Source organism: Mytilus trossulus, chromosome 8, assembly GCF_036588685.1.
Source record: "Mytilus trossulus isolate FHL-02 chromosome 8, PNRI_Mtr1.1.1.hap1, whole genome shotgun sequence".
Lineage (NCBI taxonomy): Eukaryota > Metazoa > Mollusca > Bivalvia > Mytilida > Mytilidae > Mytilus > Mytilus trossulus.
Genome location: NC_086380.1, coordinates 47,138,670 through 47,155,851, shown reverse-complemented (window position 1 = coordinate 47,155,851; position 17,182 = coordinate 47,138,670). Strand labels below are relative to the sequence as shown.

General features: G+C 33.7%; 1 protein-coding gene and 1 non-coding gene across 3 annotated transcripts in view; both read left to right on the top strand.

Moving 5' to 3' along the window:
• The window catches only part of LOC134681046 (spermidine synthase-like), a 55,650-nt gene extending 50,919 nt beyond the window's left edge, over positions 1–4,731 (top strand). For both annotated transcript variants that reach the window (XM_063540436.1, XM_063540435.1), the window contains one exon: positions 1,512–4,731. In XM_063540436.1, coding sequence (XP_063396506.1) covers positions 1,512–1,559 — 48 coding nt within the window. In that variant the 3' untranslated portion in view covers positions 1,560–4,731. The remainder of the gene's footprint in view (positions 1–1,511) is intronic.
• A 12,291-nt stretch (positions 4,732–17,022) lies between these two features.
• Positions 17,023–17,094, top strand: Trnah-gug (transfer RNA histidin (anticodon GUG)). The gene has a single exon. It is a non-coding gene; the product is annotated as a tRNA-His (tRNA).
• Positions 17,095–17,182: the final 88 nt, after the last annotated feature.

Below are 17,182 nucleotides of genomic sequence, written 5' to 3'. Positions count from 1 at the left end.
TTTTGCAGTTCTTTGTTATTATCTTGAAAAATATTATTGATAGATATACACTGTAAGCAACAATAATGTTCAACAAAGTAAGATGTACAAAAAATAATGTATGACCGAAATTGTCAATTGGCCCCTTAAGGAGTTATTGCCCTTTAAACACAATTTTACACAATTTGTTCATCAAGTTTGCTAACATTTAAAAATCTTCTTGATCCATCAACAAACAAGGCCACCATGGCTAAAAATAGAACATAGGGGTCAAATGCAGTTTATGGCTCACATCTCAGAAATTAAAATATTTAGAGCAAATCTGACATGAGGTAAAAATGGTCAAAAGGAGTTATTGCCCTTTAAGAACAATTTTACACAAGTTGTTTATGTTTTTTAAAATTGAAAATCTTTTGAAATGAATCTTGTATAAATTTTGTATTTTTTTTCCTTGTACAACAAGAAACAAATGATAATGCAAGGTGTACAATGTCTGTTTGGCTGTGAGGGAACTATATTTGGTGTATGTAATGATTTAAAGGTGTAAATGTCTTTTTGTATACTAGTATATAAAAAAGAAGATGTGGTATGATTGGCAATAAGAACTCTCCACAAGAGACCAAAATGACACAGAAATTAACAACTATAGGTCACAGTACCACCTTCAACAATGAGCAAAGTCCATACTGCAAAGTAGGCTATTAAAAAGTCCCTGAAATGAGTTTGTTGATCTCACCTTCAAGGCTTGGCCTCATTTTCATGGAGTATTGATTATGTTAAGTTTATGTGAAAACTTTAGGACTATCAATATAAAATAAAACATGAATATTCAATCAGGTGAGACATTTCAGCATGTGCACTCTTGTTTTAAATAAGTTTTTATTGGACATTTCAACTTGTAAAAGCTGTCAACTTACTATCTTGATAAATACTGAGATGGATATATATCAGCAGAATTATGCCATTCATTGTCCTTAGTGAATTTAATATAAAATTAACCTTATCAAAAGTTGTCAATTGTACATTATCACTGATGTTATATCTAGTAAAGGGGAATGCACATTAGTACATTACTGACTTTAATTTGAATCAGCAATGAAGCTCATTGATGAAAGATTAAAGATTCTAATCTACTCCCTTATACTAATAAATACAATAACACATGCTCCACTATGAGAGAAAATTGTAGAAAAACAGGTGAAATATATATGACAAACTAGTCTGATTTAAACTTTATCAGCCATGTTAGTTTTGCTAAAAGAAGAATCTATAGTTTTCAATTTGTAAAGTGGAATATTTGCAACAGTTAAGAAAAGTCAGTGGACAAATTTTACTTGTTCTTTTCCAAAATGGTGTAACATGCAGTAACTCAAGATTGAAATGTATTGTCTATTAGTGTCACATAATCATTTTGAAAATGTTTATTTATTTGAAAATTTTTAACTGGAGTGCTGTTGATGGCTCATTATCTTTCAGAACATTGCATTATGAATTTTAAATCATTTTATAATTTGATTTTATCTTTATTGCAGAAGCTGTTCCCTGATGGAGAATCTCAGCAACAAAGCACTGTTAAATGAAAAGAGATTTATGTAAAACCATAGTGTTAGTCCCAAGTTTTTTTTTTATCAATTTACACTGGACGTGGTTGATATCCACACTGTTGAAGTGGGCGATTGCTTGCAATCTTATTTGCACTGGACTATATAATGATCATCTATACTCAGTGGTCTTTTGAAATGTAATCAAAAACTACCTTTTAGCACATAATCAAACAACCAATCAGAGCGAATTTTTCAGATGGGCAAATTAACTAAAAGTGGCCATAATTATCACTATGGTAAAATGTTTCAAAATTATATCTGATCTTCCTGTGAATCAACCAATACTGTTATTGTTAATATTAATAGCATATACAGATATCAGGTTGGAAGCCATGTACACTTTTCTGAAATACCTATTTAGTATAAAGATAAGATATGCTTGTGAATGAGTCAAACTATTCAAGGTCAAGTAAGTGAATGTAAGCAATTACAGGTCACTGCAAAGCCTTCAACAATGAGATATCAAATTATGATACAATCTTACTTATTGTAACAACTTTTTTCATTGGCCTGAATTAACCATCAAATCACCATTGACATGCCTTGGTGGCCATTTTGAAATGTTCATTGAAAACAATATAAACGAAAATAAATCATAGAATACCTCAAAAACGCTGTTTCAATTGGAATATATCTAAATCTAAAGCATACTCATAACCAAATAACCTTTGGTTTGAATGTTTTCTTTATATGATGTCATGTTTTGCCATAATGTTTTACAAGCGAAAATCATGCATAAAGTTTAAAGTCTAGGAATTTAATTTTTTAAATTTCACCAAGCTCTAATGTACATTTTTATACGACCGCAAATTTTGAAAAAATTTTCGTCGTATATTGCTATCACGTTGGCGTCGTCGTCGTCGTCGTCCGAATACTTTTAGTTTTCGCACTCACTTTAGTAAAAGTGAATAGAAATCTATGAAATTTTAACACAAGGTTTATGACCATAAAAGGAAGGCTGGTATTGATTTTGGGAGTTTTGGTCCCAACATTTTAGGAATTAAGGGCCAAAAAGGGCCCAAATAAGCATTTTCTTGGTTTTCGCACTATAACTTTAGTTTAAGTTAATAGAAATGTATGAAATTTTGACACAAGGTTTATGACCACAAAAGAAAGGTTGGGATTGATTTTGGGAGTTTTGGTTTCAACAGTTTAGGAATTAGGGGCCAAAAAAGGGCCCAAATAAGCATTATTCTTGGTTTTCGCACAATAACTTTAGTTAAAGTAAATAGAAATCAATGAAATTTAAACACAATGTTTATGACCACAAAAGGAAGGTTGGTATTGATTTTGGGAGTTTCGGTCCGAACAGTTTAGGAATTGGGGGCCAAAAAGGGACCAAAATAAGCATTTTTCTTGGTTTTCGCACCATAGCGTTAGTATAAGTAAATAGAAATCTATGAAATTTAAACACAAGGTTTATAACTATAAAAGGAAGGTTGGTATTGATTTTGGGAGTTTTGGTCCCAACAGTTAAGGAAAAAGGGGCCCAAAGGGTCCAAAATTAAATTTTGTTTGATTTCATCAAAATTGAATAATTGGGGTTCTTTAATATGCCGAATCTAACTGTGTATGTAGATTCTTAATTTTTGGTCCCGTTTTCAAATTGGTCTACATTAAGGTCCAAAGGGTCCAAAATTAAACTTAGTTTGATTTTAACAAAAATTGATACCTTTGGGTTCTTTGATATGCTGAATCTAAAAATGTACTTAGATTTTTGATTATTGGCCCAGTTTTCAAGTTGGCCCAAATCGAGGTCCAAAATTAAACATTGTTTGATTTCATCAAAAATTGAATAATTGGGGTTCTTTGATATGCCAAATCTAACTGTGTATGTAGATTCTTAATTTTTGGTCCAGTTTTAAAATTGGTCTAAATTAAAGTGCAAAGGGTCCAAAATTAAACTAAGTTTGATTTTAACAAAAATTAAATTCTTGGGCCTCTTTGATATGCTGAATCTAAACATGTACTTAGATTTTTGATTATGGGCCCAGTTTTCAAGTTGGTCCAAATCAGGATCTAAAACTATAATATTAAGTATTGTGCAATAGCAAGTCTTTTCAATTGCACAGTATTGTGCAATGGCAAGAAATATCTAATTTCACAATATTGTGAAATAGCAAATTTTATTTTAATTAAGAGTTATCTTTCTTTGTCCAGTATAGTAAGCAAGAAATATCTGCAAGAATTTTTTTTAATTGGAGTTATCTTTCTTTGTCCAGAATCAACTTAAATCTTTGTTATATACAATATACAATGTATATTCACTTTTTACTACCAACTGATAAATTTAAATAATATTTACCATTCAGTGATAACAAGCAGTTTTTTTACATCTTAATATTTTATGATGTATTTAAATGAGTAGTAATTGTTGCAAACTCCATTAGAATATTTTAATTGAAATTAGTTTTGGAATAAGGGAAAGGGGGATGTGATTAAAAAATTGGGTTCAATTTTTCTCATTTGAAATTTCATAAATAAAAAGAAAATTTCTTCAAACATTTTTTTGAGAGGATTAATATTCAACAGCATAGTGAATTGCTCTAAGAGAAAACAAAAATTTTAAGTTCATTTGAATACATTCATTCTGTGTCAGAAACCTCTGCTGTGTCAACTATTTAATCACAATCCAAATTTAGAGCGGAATCCAGCTTGAATGTTGTGTCCATACTTGCCCCAACTGTTCAGGGTTCAACCTCTGCGGTCGTATAAAGCTACGCCCTGCGGAGCATCTGGTTCTCTTTGTGGTGCATTAGAAAAGGAATGACAGTACTGCAGTTTAAGTTTTGCCGTCGTCAATTTTGATTTTACTGTCGCCTCAACATGTGGTCAGTTAACCATCAAATCACAAATTACAACACAAACTCTTCAACTACAGGTCTGTTATTCCTTAAATTTAGGATGCCATAAATCAATAAAATTGCCTGAAATTAAAAATTTAAAAAAAAATCTGGATTACCTTATATGAATGAAATTTGTGTGGATAAATTAAGAAGCTCTATTTTGACAATTTCTCTGAAGTGCATCCTTTTGCATGGAAAAATGAAAATAAAAACGAATACTGTTCTTTTTTTATTTTTAACTAATACATTTATTTTTTTAGTAATAATGTGTACTTACATGTAATAAAACTATAAAAAGTGTATCACTTCATTGATATTTTTTGGTCAACCAATTGCTTGAATATGCAATATTTCGGCTGTTTTATCAATATTCAGATAAAAGAAGATGCTTGTGTATTCTTCATTGCAGGATTGTATATGGAATGTTCTACAAGCACCCCTGAGTTAATTTTCTGTGTAACTCAAATCCTCATTGATTACTGTTGACATGGAAATAGTATTTTTTATGCCCATTTGACAAAATATGATAGTAATGTGCAGATGTTTTTATATGATGTTTAGATTTCTTTTATTTGATATACAGTTCAAATAAGTGAATACATGCAATAACAGGTCACTGTAAGGCCTTCAATAATGATGAAAATATTTGATACAAATTTCTGACTTGTTTTGTGTTGTGAGGACATTGAAGTACCTGGTGTGTGTCCGTCCGGTCTTGTTAGAGAATTTTAGAAGTGATTGCGATATCTTTTCTAGTCTTTTTATTTCTTGTCACAGTAAACAGTTTCACCATCTTACGGTGTTTACATATCTCAACTTGTAGGATTCGCTCGTGTATGTAACAATGAAATTTATGTATTACTGAAAAAATTATTACACCAGGGTTTTTGATATCAAAAACTAGTCAAAACATTTACTAAATTTTATCATCGGTATGAGAACATCATTCGTAAATATTGCTTAACATGCAGACTTCTTATACGTTTAGGTATTTCACATCCAATTTTTTATGGAAATATTCTTTATAAAGCACAAAGGTGTCAATATTCACCTCAGAAACCTAACAAAACCTTTGAATAAACTTATTAAGAAGGGATATAGTAACTGTAATGTTTCTGTTGTCAGGTCAACTGTCATTAAAGATTGCATATTTTGGCGTTAATATTGATTCACTTATAGGGTCTTTGCATCGGAACTAAACATATTTATTCAAAAAACAGTTTTTGGCATGACACGGGTTATGTTCTTCTCATATATGTTATGATTGTATGATACTAAACCCCTAACGGGAAGGATTGTACCTGATGTTCATATGATGAAATCATAATCTTTCAATCAGTGTAATTGAAGTTTGGAGCTGGCATGTCAGTTAACTACTAGTAGTCTGTTGTTATTTATGTATTATTGTCATTTTGTTTATTTTCTTTGGTTACATCTTCTGACATCAGACTCGGACTTCTCTTGAACTGAATTTTAATGTGCGTATTGTTATGCGTTTACTTTTCTACATTGGCTAGAGGTTTAGGGGGAGGGTTGAGATCTCACAAACATGTTAAACCCCGCCGCATTTTTGCGCCTGTCCCAAACCAGGAGCCTCTGACCTTTGTTAGTCTTGTATTATTTTTATTTTCGTTTCTTGTGTACAATTTGGAAATTAGTATGGCGTTCATTATCACTGAACCAGTATATATTTGTTTAGGGGGCAACTGAAGGACGCATTCGGGTGCGGGAATTTCTCGCTACATTGAAGACCTGGTTTTTTTTGGGCAACACGATTTCCCGAGAACTACGAGAACAACATAATATCCCGAAAACAAGATTATATATCCCGAGAACAAAGATTTTTTATGGTGTTATATATGTGTTTTTTGCTAAAATAAGTGTAACAGCATACAATGATTAAGGTTTATGGCGTTCATAATTAATAAAAGTACACGCAATCTTCAGAAAATAGATTTGTATGAGGCAAATTCCTTATTCCTTAAAACAATATGGCGGACGTTATATTTTGTCAGTTTTTATATGAATTTTTAACATTTTTTTTTAATAAAATCTATTCTTTCAGTACATTTGATACTTTTCTTTTCTGTCAGTTCTTCTAAGATATTCTAATACTTTGATTTTCTTAGGTTGTCTACCTTAAGAATGTCCGCCATATTGTGTTCAACAAGGATTTTTGCATACAAGACATAGAAATCGAATTTTTGACCTAAAATTGCATTTTTATTGAATAAAAACGAGTATTATCTCTTATTAGTATTCTTTATTATTGTAAAAAGTAGTAAAAACACAATCAAAACACCTATAACACAATTAAAAATCTTGTTTTCGGGATATTATGTTGTTCTCGTAGTTCTCGGGAAATCGTGGTACCGGTTTTTTTTCTATAGTCGGGTTGTTGTCTCTTTGACACATTCCCCATTTCCATTCTCAATTTTATGACTTGAAATATTTCTTAATCCATAAAAAAACAAACTACTCCTCCGTCTTTGTCTCAACAGTGGTATTACATCGCTGCAAATGGGTATACTTGAAACCTACTGTGATTTGCAGATTCAAATTATGATGCATTTATCGATGGTGGGGCAGCAATGGTTAATTCCAGGCCACCAAGTTGGGCAAAAACATTTGATGAATATGCAAATGATGTCATACTGCCTTACATAAAATCTTGCATCGGTAAGTATTCAAGAGTAGACATTGAATTTGATGTTTATTAAATGAATAATTTAAAGGCTGTGACAAAACAAAGGCAAGGTTCATGTGCTAGACTGAAAGGTGTTGATTCTGGAAGATCCCCAAGGGGTTTGAGTAGTTTTCCCTGTGAAGATGACAACGAAACGATTTTTTTCATGTTTCTTACTGACATAATTGCTTCTTTTCTACTTCTATCATTTTGCGGCCACCATCAATTAACTGATTATTTTGCAACTTTTGGATGCGCATGTAAATATTTTAGATAGAAATATGTCAAAATGTGTTGTGCTATACATTCTATATACAGTGAGATTAAAAACATGGACGGTGGTCTAAATCGTCTCGTGTAGGTGAGTCTTGAAACTTTCAAGACTACTTGTACTGGTGGTGGTTAGTTGGTAGTGCGTTCCAGTCCCTTATTGTTCTTGGATAGAACGATTCTTTCCTCACTTCTGTTCTACAAGTTGGTAATTGGAAACCGTTGATGTTTAAGTTCAGGTTTATTCTGTCTGGTGGAATGGGCGTGTCTTCTGTATTTACATTTACCATCCCGTTTGAAAGTTTGGCCATGGTCTTCAAGGGATTTCCATTCTAGTATGGTAATCATGTCACTAACATATGAGGTGTTGTGATATCTTTTAGTGACATATATTGCTGCTCTTCTTAGTACCATTTCAAGCCGGTGTTTGTTGTTCTGCTGGAAAGGGTCCCATACTGTGCATGCATACTCCAAGGTTGGTCTGACTAGGGATTTGTATGCAGTTTCCTTTATAGTGGTGTTGCTGATATTAAGGTTAGTTTCAGAAACTCAATGTTTTTTTTTCGCTTTGTTACAGATGTTTCTGATGTGCTCGTTCCATTTTAAGTGATCTAATGGTACAACCTAGATATTTGTCAGATTTTACTGGCTTCAGTGTGTGTCCATGCAATTTGTACTCTAACTGTATGTTTGCGTTTTCTTGTGATTGTTAATACATTGCATTGATCAGGATGAAAGGCCATTTCCATTTTGTTTCCCAGATTGCAAGCTTGTTGATGTCCTCTTGTAGGTTCAACCTGTCTGCGTCTGATGCAATGGTCAGGTGAACTATGGTGTCATCTGCAAAGAGTCTAACCCTTGAGCGAATACCTTCTGGCATGTCATTTATGTAGAAAAAGATCAAACTCGGTCCAAGTACCGAGCCCTGTGGGACGCCTGATTCTACATTGAGTGTGTCAGTTGGTTCCCCTTCTTCAACTACCACTTGTTTCCTGTCAGAAAGGAAATTATGTATCCATTTGCTGGTTTTGCCTCTGATACCATAGTGATCCAGTTTGTGTATTGGTAAACTGTGACTTACTTTATCAAAGGCCTTTGAAAAATCCATAATTAGGCAGTGTGTTTGTTTCCCTGAATCCATGATTATGGTGATGTCATTTATGAAGTATATCAGTTGTATTTTGCAGGATAGGCCTCTCCTGAATTAATGTTGTAATGGGTAAAGTATATCATATTTGTCAGCATGGGTCATAATGTGGCTTGTTACAATGTGTTCCATGATTTTACAGTAAATGCAGGTAAGTGAGACTGGACGTTAGTTCATTGTGTCAAACCGTTTTCCCTTCTTAAGGTGGTACCTAACACTTTAACTAAAATTAATTTGGCTCGTTTAATTTTCTTTAAAGTTTGACAAAGTATTTACTTTGACCCTTTAACAAAAATATAAAATAATCAAAAGATTTGAACCAACCGTTTAATCAGAAAAATTACACTAGTTATATAGCAGTTTGACAAAAACTTTCTTTGATCATCGAGAAGCTTATATTCCCTTAAAAACACAACATAATTAAAACGTTCTGCTGATTTTACAGAGTTATCTCCCTGTAGTGTTAGGTACCACCTTAAATATTGGACTTGCGTTTGCTCTTTTCCAAATATCTGGTAGTCACCTGCTTCATATGACCGCCTGAAGATAGTTGTTAACATTGACCCAATATCAGATGAAAGTTCTTTAAGTACTCTTGATTTTATAGAGTCTGGTCCAGCAGCCTTATATGGGTTCAGATTTGATAATAATTATGCCATTTTCAGTGATGTTTTGGTCCGGTATTGTAGGGTAAGGTTGATCTGTCATGTTGCAGCTATCTTTAAATTCAGTGCTTGTGAATTATTTGCTTATTAAAGATGTTTGCCTTTTCAACTGGGTCTGGATGGAGTAGCCCATTGCTTCGTTAAGGTGATATTTGATTTCCATCTGATCTTTTGTCCAGAAACGTTTAATTCAGTTCGTTTTTTGTCGTTATTTTGGATCTGGTGTAATGATGTCCTTTATGTATTTTCAGTATGCATGTCTGATTTCTCTTTGTACCAGTCGTTTTAGTTCCTTGTATTTGCTGTTTTGCTTTGGATCTGCTGATTCCTTTTTGTCTTGTAGTCTTTATCCCGTTTTCGAATTAGCCATTTGAAGTCTGCTGTTATCCAATGGTTGCCGTCTTTTGATCTGGCTGTTTTCTGTGGTATGTTGGTATTTATGGTATTTTTTAGATTGTCCTGAAAAGAGTCCCACATATCTTGCGTGCATCAATCTTGGTGGTTCATCTTGGTTATTTATTGATTTAAGATCTTGTTTGATGTTATCCCACTTTGCTTTTTTGTATAGTGAAATCTTTCGTGGCTTTTGTGTGTTGTTTTGATGGAATGGTTTTTAATTCTGCAAAAACTATGTCATGGTCAGATATGCCAGGTATGGTTTCAACCCTGATGAAGGAGTTCGGGTAGTTTGTATTTATGAGATCTAGGGTGTTTGATTCTCCTGTTGGTTCTTCTACAATTTGTTGTAGGCCGTGGTCGTCTAGGATGTCGGTGAACTTATGGTGTATATTGGTATGCTGAGTTTTTGGTTTTCCAGTCCCAGCCATGATAATCAGTGCATTGTTTATATTGTAGGCTCTTTAATTGATTCAGCATATCAAAGAATCCCAAAAATAATGTTTATGAAATCGAACAAAGTTTAATTTTGGACCCTTTTGATCTCAATGTGAACCAATTTGATTACAGGGCCCAAAAAAATCAAAAATCTAAATAAATGGTCAAATTTAGCATAGCAAAGAACCCCATACATTTATTTTTTGTTGAAATCAAACAAAGTTAAATTTTGGACCCCAATTTGGACCAACTTGAAAACTGGGCCCATAATCAAAAATCTATGTTTAAATTCATCATATGAAATAACCCTAAGAATTCATTTTTTGTTTAAATCAAACTAGTTAGTTTAATTTTGGCCTCTTTGGACCTTGATGTAGACCAATTTGAAAACAGGACCAAAAATTAAAAATCTAAATACATTGTACAATGTTAGATTCGGCATATCAAACAACCCCAATAATTCAATTTGTGATGAAATCAAACAAAGTTTAATTTTGGACCATTTGGACCTCATGTGGACTTATTTAAAAACGGGGACCAAATTCCAAAAAACTTAATACACTGTAGATTCAGCATATGTAAAGGGGCACTAGCTGCCAAATTCATGTTCATCGATTTGACTCAAATTCTCAAATTTTTATTTATAACAATGTAAAACATTTTTCCAGACTATCAAAAGTATAAATTAAACAAAGTACAGGACATGGTCTCAATAAGATGTCGCTTCGTTTCGTGTGAATTTTAGCCAAGAGGCCATCTATTTAATTATCGAGTTGACTTTCGAAAACCATATAAGCGATGTAAACATAAACATAGATATACACAGATTAAGCAACCCGTGCAATTGCATTTTTATAGGTCTGTTAAATTTTGTAATATAGATTAAAAATTTATGTTTATGGTCGTTTTTACATTTAAAAGAATAATTTTGTGTGGATCGAATCAGTCAATGAAATTATTTGCCTTTGTTTCACTTTAAATGTTGACATTCTTTTCCTTTAAATACCCGTGCAAGGACAATGCATGCGTTATTCTATCTCTTTCTACGGGGTTAAATTTGAGTTCACATGCATAAGGATTTAATGAGGTCAAATTTTTCTCTTGCAAGATAATATTTCATTATCAAAGTTTATTAGCTTAATTTGACAAAATTGAACCATTTCAGCTGATAAAAGCAGATTATTATTTCACTATTGCACTTTTATTAATGATTGAACAAAAACAATCATACTTTTGATTTTTATGTATCTCGTAGCTAGTTCCCCTTTCAGAACCCCAAAATTCAAGAATAAAACCCCATTGAAATTGGTCAAGAAATTCGCAATTATTTCAAAGTATTAGAAAAGTATTGTTTTGGCCCCTTTTTTGTTCCCTTATTCCTAAAAAAAATGGGCCATAACCTCCAAAATCAATCCCAACCATCTTTTTTTGGAATGGAATCTTGTTGTACAATTTCAGAAAGATCTATACACTTACACACAAGTTACTGTCTCGAAACTAGAAAAATACTTATGTTACTAATATACAACCAAACAAAATCTGTTTTTGTGGTCGTATGAAATCAAATTGAAATAAAAGTTTTACTTAAACTAATTTAACACGACAATTATTTTTTAATCCAAGCCTAGTACCCGGTTATGTCGCGGCATGTGAAATCTGGAATCAACCCCCTCCAAACTTTAAATCCCTATGGCAAAGCTTTTGCCCACACTAAGTACACCCGATAGGCAATTGCCTAAGGGTGCCTCGACCAAAAGACTAAGGTGGGTTAAGTTACGGAACGTTTTAAATTGAGGTCCAAAGTCGGGGTAGGGTGACCCTTCCACCTCCATAATTTAATTCGTAAAAAGTCCCAACGGTAAAGCTTTTCTCCAAACTAGATGCACACGATAGGCAATAGCCTAAGGTTGCCTACACCCATAGACCCAGGTGGTTTGAGATACGGAACTTTTTCAAATGACTTCCAAAGTCGGTGTAGGGTGACCAAATCACACCATTATTTAATTCATAAACATGTCAGTATGGCAAAGCTTTTGTCCACACTAGGTACAAATAATAAATCCCTAAACATGCATTGACTCAAAGTACGATGTGGGTAAAGTTACGGAACTTTTAACATTGAGGTCCAAAGCTGGGAAGGGTGACTCTACCACCTCCCCTCTATATATACAGTCCGCCAAAAGTTAAGTACCACCGAAATATAATTGCAATATTTTGTTAGTGTTCGTCCATTGGTCCGTCGACTGCATAGAGGCAACCTAAGAGCCAGTCCTGATGTATAGGGACCTGTAATAACAGGCAGGCACTCTACCGTCAGGTTTCAATGGGAAAATGACGTTCTATGCTTGAAAATAGGAAGCTGACAAAACACTCATTGGTCAGATGGGAATCAGTATTTTTCACTGTCAGTAGACCACATAATACGAACCACATAATACGAATTTCGCGGGAAAACAAAACGGCCGATGACCAAGACAATATTTGCACAAGGACTGCATTCAGTGTTGGTGTTGTTCCAGTACGGGGTTGCTTCTTATACCGTTATAAGTTGGATATGCATATTCTGATGTGTAACATAAGAGGACAGACATACAGACATTTGATGCCTTAAAACATTGTAGTCCCTTGTTTTAATATCTCCCGACTTGCGTCAATATTGACAAGACCCTTGTACATGGACGACAACGCTAGACCACACAGGGCACGGATTTTAACCGAGTCAAAAGAGCAACAAGCCAATTACACTATGTTTTGACCTTGCATGTCTCAATACATGAACCCTATCAAACATGTCTGAGGTGCCATTGGTGGAAATCTCAATCGCAGAGATCCACCTTCACAATATTTTGTCGATTTTAAAGTGGCATTTGTTGTTTGATGCAACAGATTCCTTAACTAAAGTTTTGAGGGCTTGTACCGAGAATGATACGTCGTGTTATGAAACTGTACCGGAAGAGAGGTTGTTACACATGCTATTGACTCAAATATTGACATTAAATTTGCCAAACATGCCAAAGATTATGTATTGATTTAATTGATATCAATTGTTGAAAAAATGAAAGAAAAAAAAATCACAGTGAAACTTAAATTCTGTTTCTGAATTGTGTAATTTGCACTATTTCTATGAACGAAAAACCTATATGCATAGAACCTTCATAAGTGACCAAATTTATATTTGTGGTTTGTTTATGGTATACATTAGCAAAATTGCTATATAATTTTTTTCTTTTTTTCGATGAATCATTGATTTTTTTATATTTGAAAAAAAAATAGATGCAATAAAAGTAGGTGGTGCTTAACTTTTGGCGGACTGTAATTCGTTAAATAGTTCAAACGACAAAGTTAGGTGCAAACGATTTTTAATTGCCTGTAATTGCCTGGACCCAAAGACCGATGTGTGTAAAGTTATAGATATTTTTTAATTGAGGTCCAAAGTTGGGGTAGGGTGACCCAAAAACCTCCCTTATTTAACATGTTTAATTCATAAAAAGTCCCTACGGCAAAGCACACGATAGGTATTGCCTAGGGTTGCCTATACCACAAGACCCAGGTGGGTTAAGTTACGAAACTTTTTTAATTGACTTCCAAGTATGTGTAGGGGGTCGAAAGCATCTCCCTTATTCAATTGACAAAAAAGTCCGTACGGCCCTCACTAGGTGCACACGACAGGCACTTGTCTAAGGTTGCTTATAGCCAAATACCGTGGTGGATAAAGTAACGGAACTTTTAAATTCAGGTCCAAAGTTTGGGTATGGTGACCCAACCCCTACCTTCTTTTATTGATAAAAAAGTCTGTACGTCAAAGCTTTTGTACACGTACACTATGTAAAAATTACAGGGAATTGCTCGAAGTCGCCTGGACTTACGATCCCAGGTGTGTAAAATTTCGAAACCTTTTTTTAGGTCCATAGTTGGTGATATGGTGACCCAACCCCTACCTTTTTAATTAATAAAAAAATTGTTACGGCAAAGCTTTTGTCGACATTAAGTACAAATGATAGGCAATGTCTAGACTCAAAGACCCATTTATGTAAAGTTACGGATTTTTTTAATTGAGGTCCCAAGATGGGTTATGGTGATCCATTCCCTTTAACGTCTTTTATTGATATAAAAGTCCCTACGTCAAAGCTTTTGTCCATTATTGCACTAGCTTAAAACTTCCATGAGATCGTGCTTTACAATCTGTTTGCTGTTATTTTTGAGTGACATGCATCAAGCTTGGGGAATAGCTAAATTGTGTGCCAAAGCAATACCAGAAAGACAGGCATATACTTGTGATAAGGATTCACGCCAAAACAACTCTTTTATCCCTATCACTGTTCCGCAATTATAACAGTTCGAACCACATAGCGGAGGTGGGTAAATTAAAAAAAAATCTTAAACTGGGGTCCAAAATTACAGAATGTAAACCCCTCCAAATTTTAATTCTAAATCAATTCCTATGGCAAAACTTTTGTCTTCTGTCCAAACCAGATAGCCCATGTCATTCCCTTGAATAATTAAATGGTTTTTTTTCTATATTTCTTGACTCTATGCATTGCCAAACACTAGACTGCCAATTTGGAAAGTATTTAAACATTTATTTTGCTGTGCCAAAACCGGACATCGATTCCCCTACTCCTTTATTTTTTGTTGTTCACCTTTTTCCACGAAATCAAAGAAAAAACATTTATGTCAAATGATTCTACAGTAGCATACTAAAAAAATATTATCAGCTAAGAAGCTGATAATATTTTTGTATAGTCGCCGTCAGCTGAAATTCGTAGCAGTTATCTATAAAAATAATCTAAACTATCAACCACTAGAATTTTTATAGTACGCTAGTGTAAAAAGGGGCACTAGCTACGAGATATATAAAAAAAAATATAAAGTATTATTTTTTTTATCAATCATTAATTATAATGAAAGTGAAATAATAATTCGCGTTTAGCAGCCAGTATGGGTCAATTTTGTCAAATTAAGATAAATAACACTGATGATCAATTATTCACTTGCAAGTGAATAATTCGACCTTATTGAATCCATATTCATGTGAACTTCAATTTAACCCCTTACCTAAAGATATATAAAGCATGCAGTGTGCGTGTTCTGTTATTTGAAGGAAAAGAATGTCAACTTTGAAAGTGAAACGAAGATCTATTGTTTGATTGACTGATTCGATTCCTATAAAAATCATTCTTATACAGGTAAAAACGATGATTAACATACGATTTTTTTCTATAATATGAAATACAGACCTGGAAAAATTCAATTACACGTATCCACTTTGTTTTTATATCTATATTTATGTTGATATCGTTTATATGACCATCGGAGGTTTTCGGAGATCTACTCGATAGTTTATTATTAGATGGCGGCAATATACGAAACGAAGCTACATATTATTAAACCCACGCCCTGTAAATTATTTATTTTATACTTTTTATAATTAAGAAATACTTCTTGGAAGCCATAGATTTGTTGGAAATTTACACATGGCCTTGGCCGTGATATTCGAATATTATCCTGAGCGTTAGCGGAGGGGGGGGGGGGGGGGGGGGGTGAAACGAATATCATGACCCAGGCCATGTGTGAATTTCCAACAATCTATGGCTTCCATGAATTATTTCGATTCTAATAGGACAAATACGGTGATTACAAAACTGAAGCGAGGGTGGGTATGCTGTGTGTTTTGCTGTGCCTTTTAAAATAATTCTCTATAATTTGGATTAATGTTTTATACGGTTATAAATCAAATATATGAATTTGAGTTAAATAGGTGAACATGAATCTAACTGCTAGTGTCCCTTTAACAATTGACAATAATACTCAATCAATCCAATATGTGGGGTTATTAGTCAAACTTTAAGTTTCAACTTGAAATTTTGTGTATTAATAATATGCATTAACTACAAATGTATTATGTCCTACCTGGCCTAGAGGGTCAGTGTGAGCTTTTCACAATATTCGACGTTTGTTATCCGTAGTCGTCCGACGTCATCATCCGTTTACTTTTACATGTACAAAAGATTTTAATCTACTTATTACTTAATATTATCGTTAGTTGACTGTTTATAATGTGTTGGGTTTTGCAGATAAATTTCTATATTATGTTAAATCATCTAAAGTGTAAACAACATCCCCTTTTTTTTCCAATTTTCAACTGGAAATCGTTTGTTGTGTGAAATGGTTTTCCGTACTTTCGGCATCCTGTCAAATAGTTCCTAAAATAAGCTTTTTGTAGATTAAACGTACAGACATTGTATAAACTGTTTAAATAATAACCCTTCAAAACAAAAGCGTTTGCGAAAATTGATTTCTGTTTGAAGAAGCCGATTGCGTTCATCTTTTTAAAAAATGGTTGCGAACTATATTATGTAACAATGTAGGGTGCGCAACTTTTCTTAAACTGGGGTCCAAAATTACAGAATGTAAACTTCTCCAAATTTTTATTTGTTTTACTGGCTATCACTGCAGGAACCGCTGCGATCCTATTGAATACAACTAGAACACTTGAGTCTTCTTGTCTTTACATAGTAACATATGAATATTTCGTGCAATGTCAATTTGAAATTCATGTCACGTCACCGTCTGGTTTTTTGTTTTTTTTTCTTCTTCAAAATCTGTAATGGTGCTCCAGTATAAAAAGAAATACCGGCGAAACAGAAACAAGATACATACACACAGAATATTTAACGACCTTGACTACAGTCGGACACGGTACCTATCGACCCTGATGGGTATCTCATACAAAGATAAAAACTAAACCCTTTTACCATGCCATGCCAACAAAAACAAAAGAGCAGTCAGACGCCGTTGGAAAAATGTATAAGATGGAACAGAATCCCTTTTGAATAGCCTGATTGCATTCGTTCCATAGATACATCGCGTTAAAATTTTGTATGAAAAGTGATTTGACCAAAAAGATACCGACAACGTGTTAAACATGTTAAAATCAGCCTTAATTTTAAATACCCAATTTTTGCCACATACATTCTGTCTGCAAGTCATAGCCGTGATCGTATAGTGGTTAGTACTTCGCGTTGTGGCCGCGACAACCCAGGTTCGAATCCTGGTCACGGCAAACAGCTGTGTAATGTCGCTGTTACGGCATTGTAGGCAATTTTTTTTCTCGGTCTCTCTTTTCGAATTTTGATAATCTTTCTTCGTTT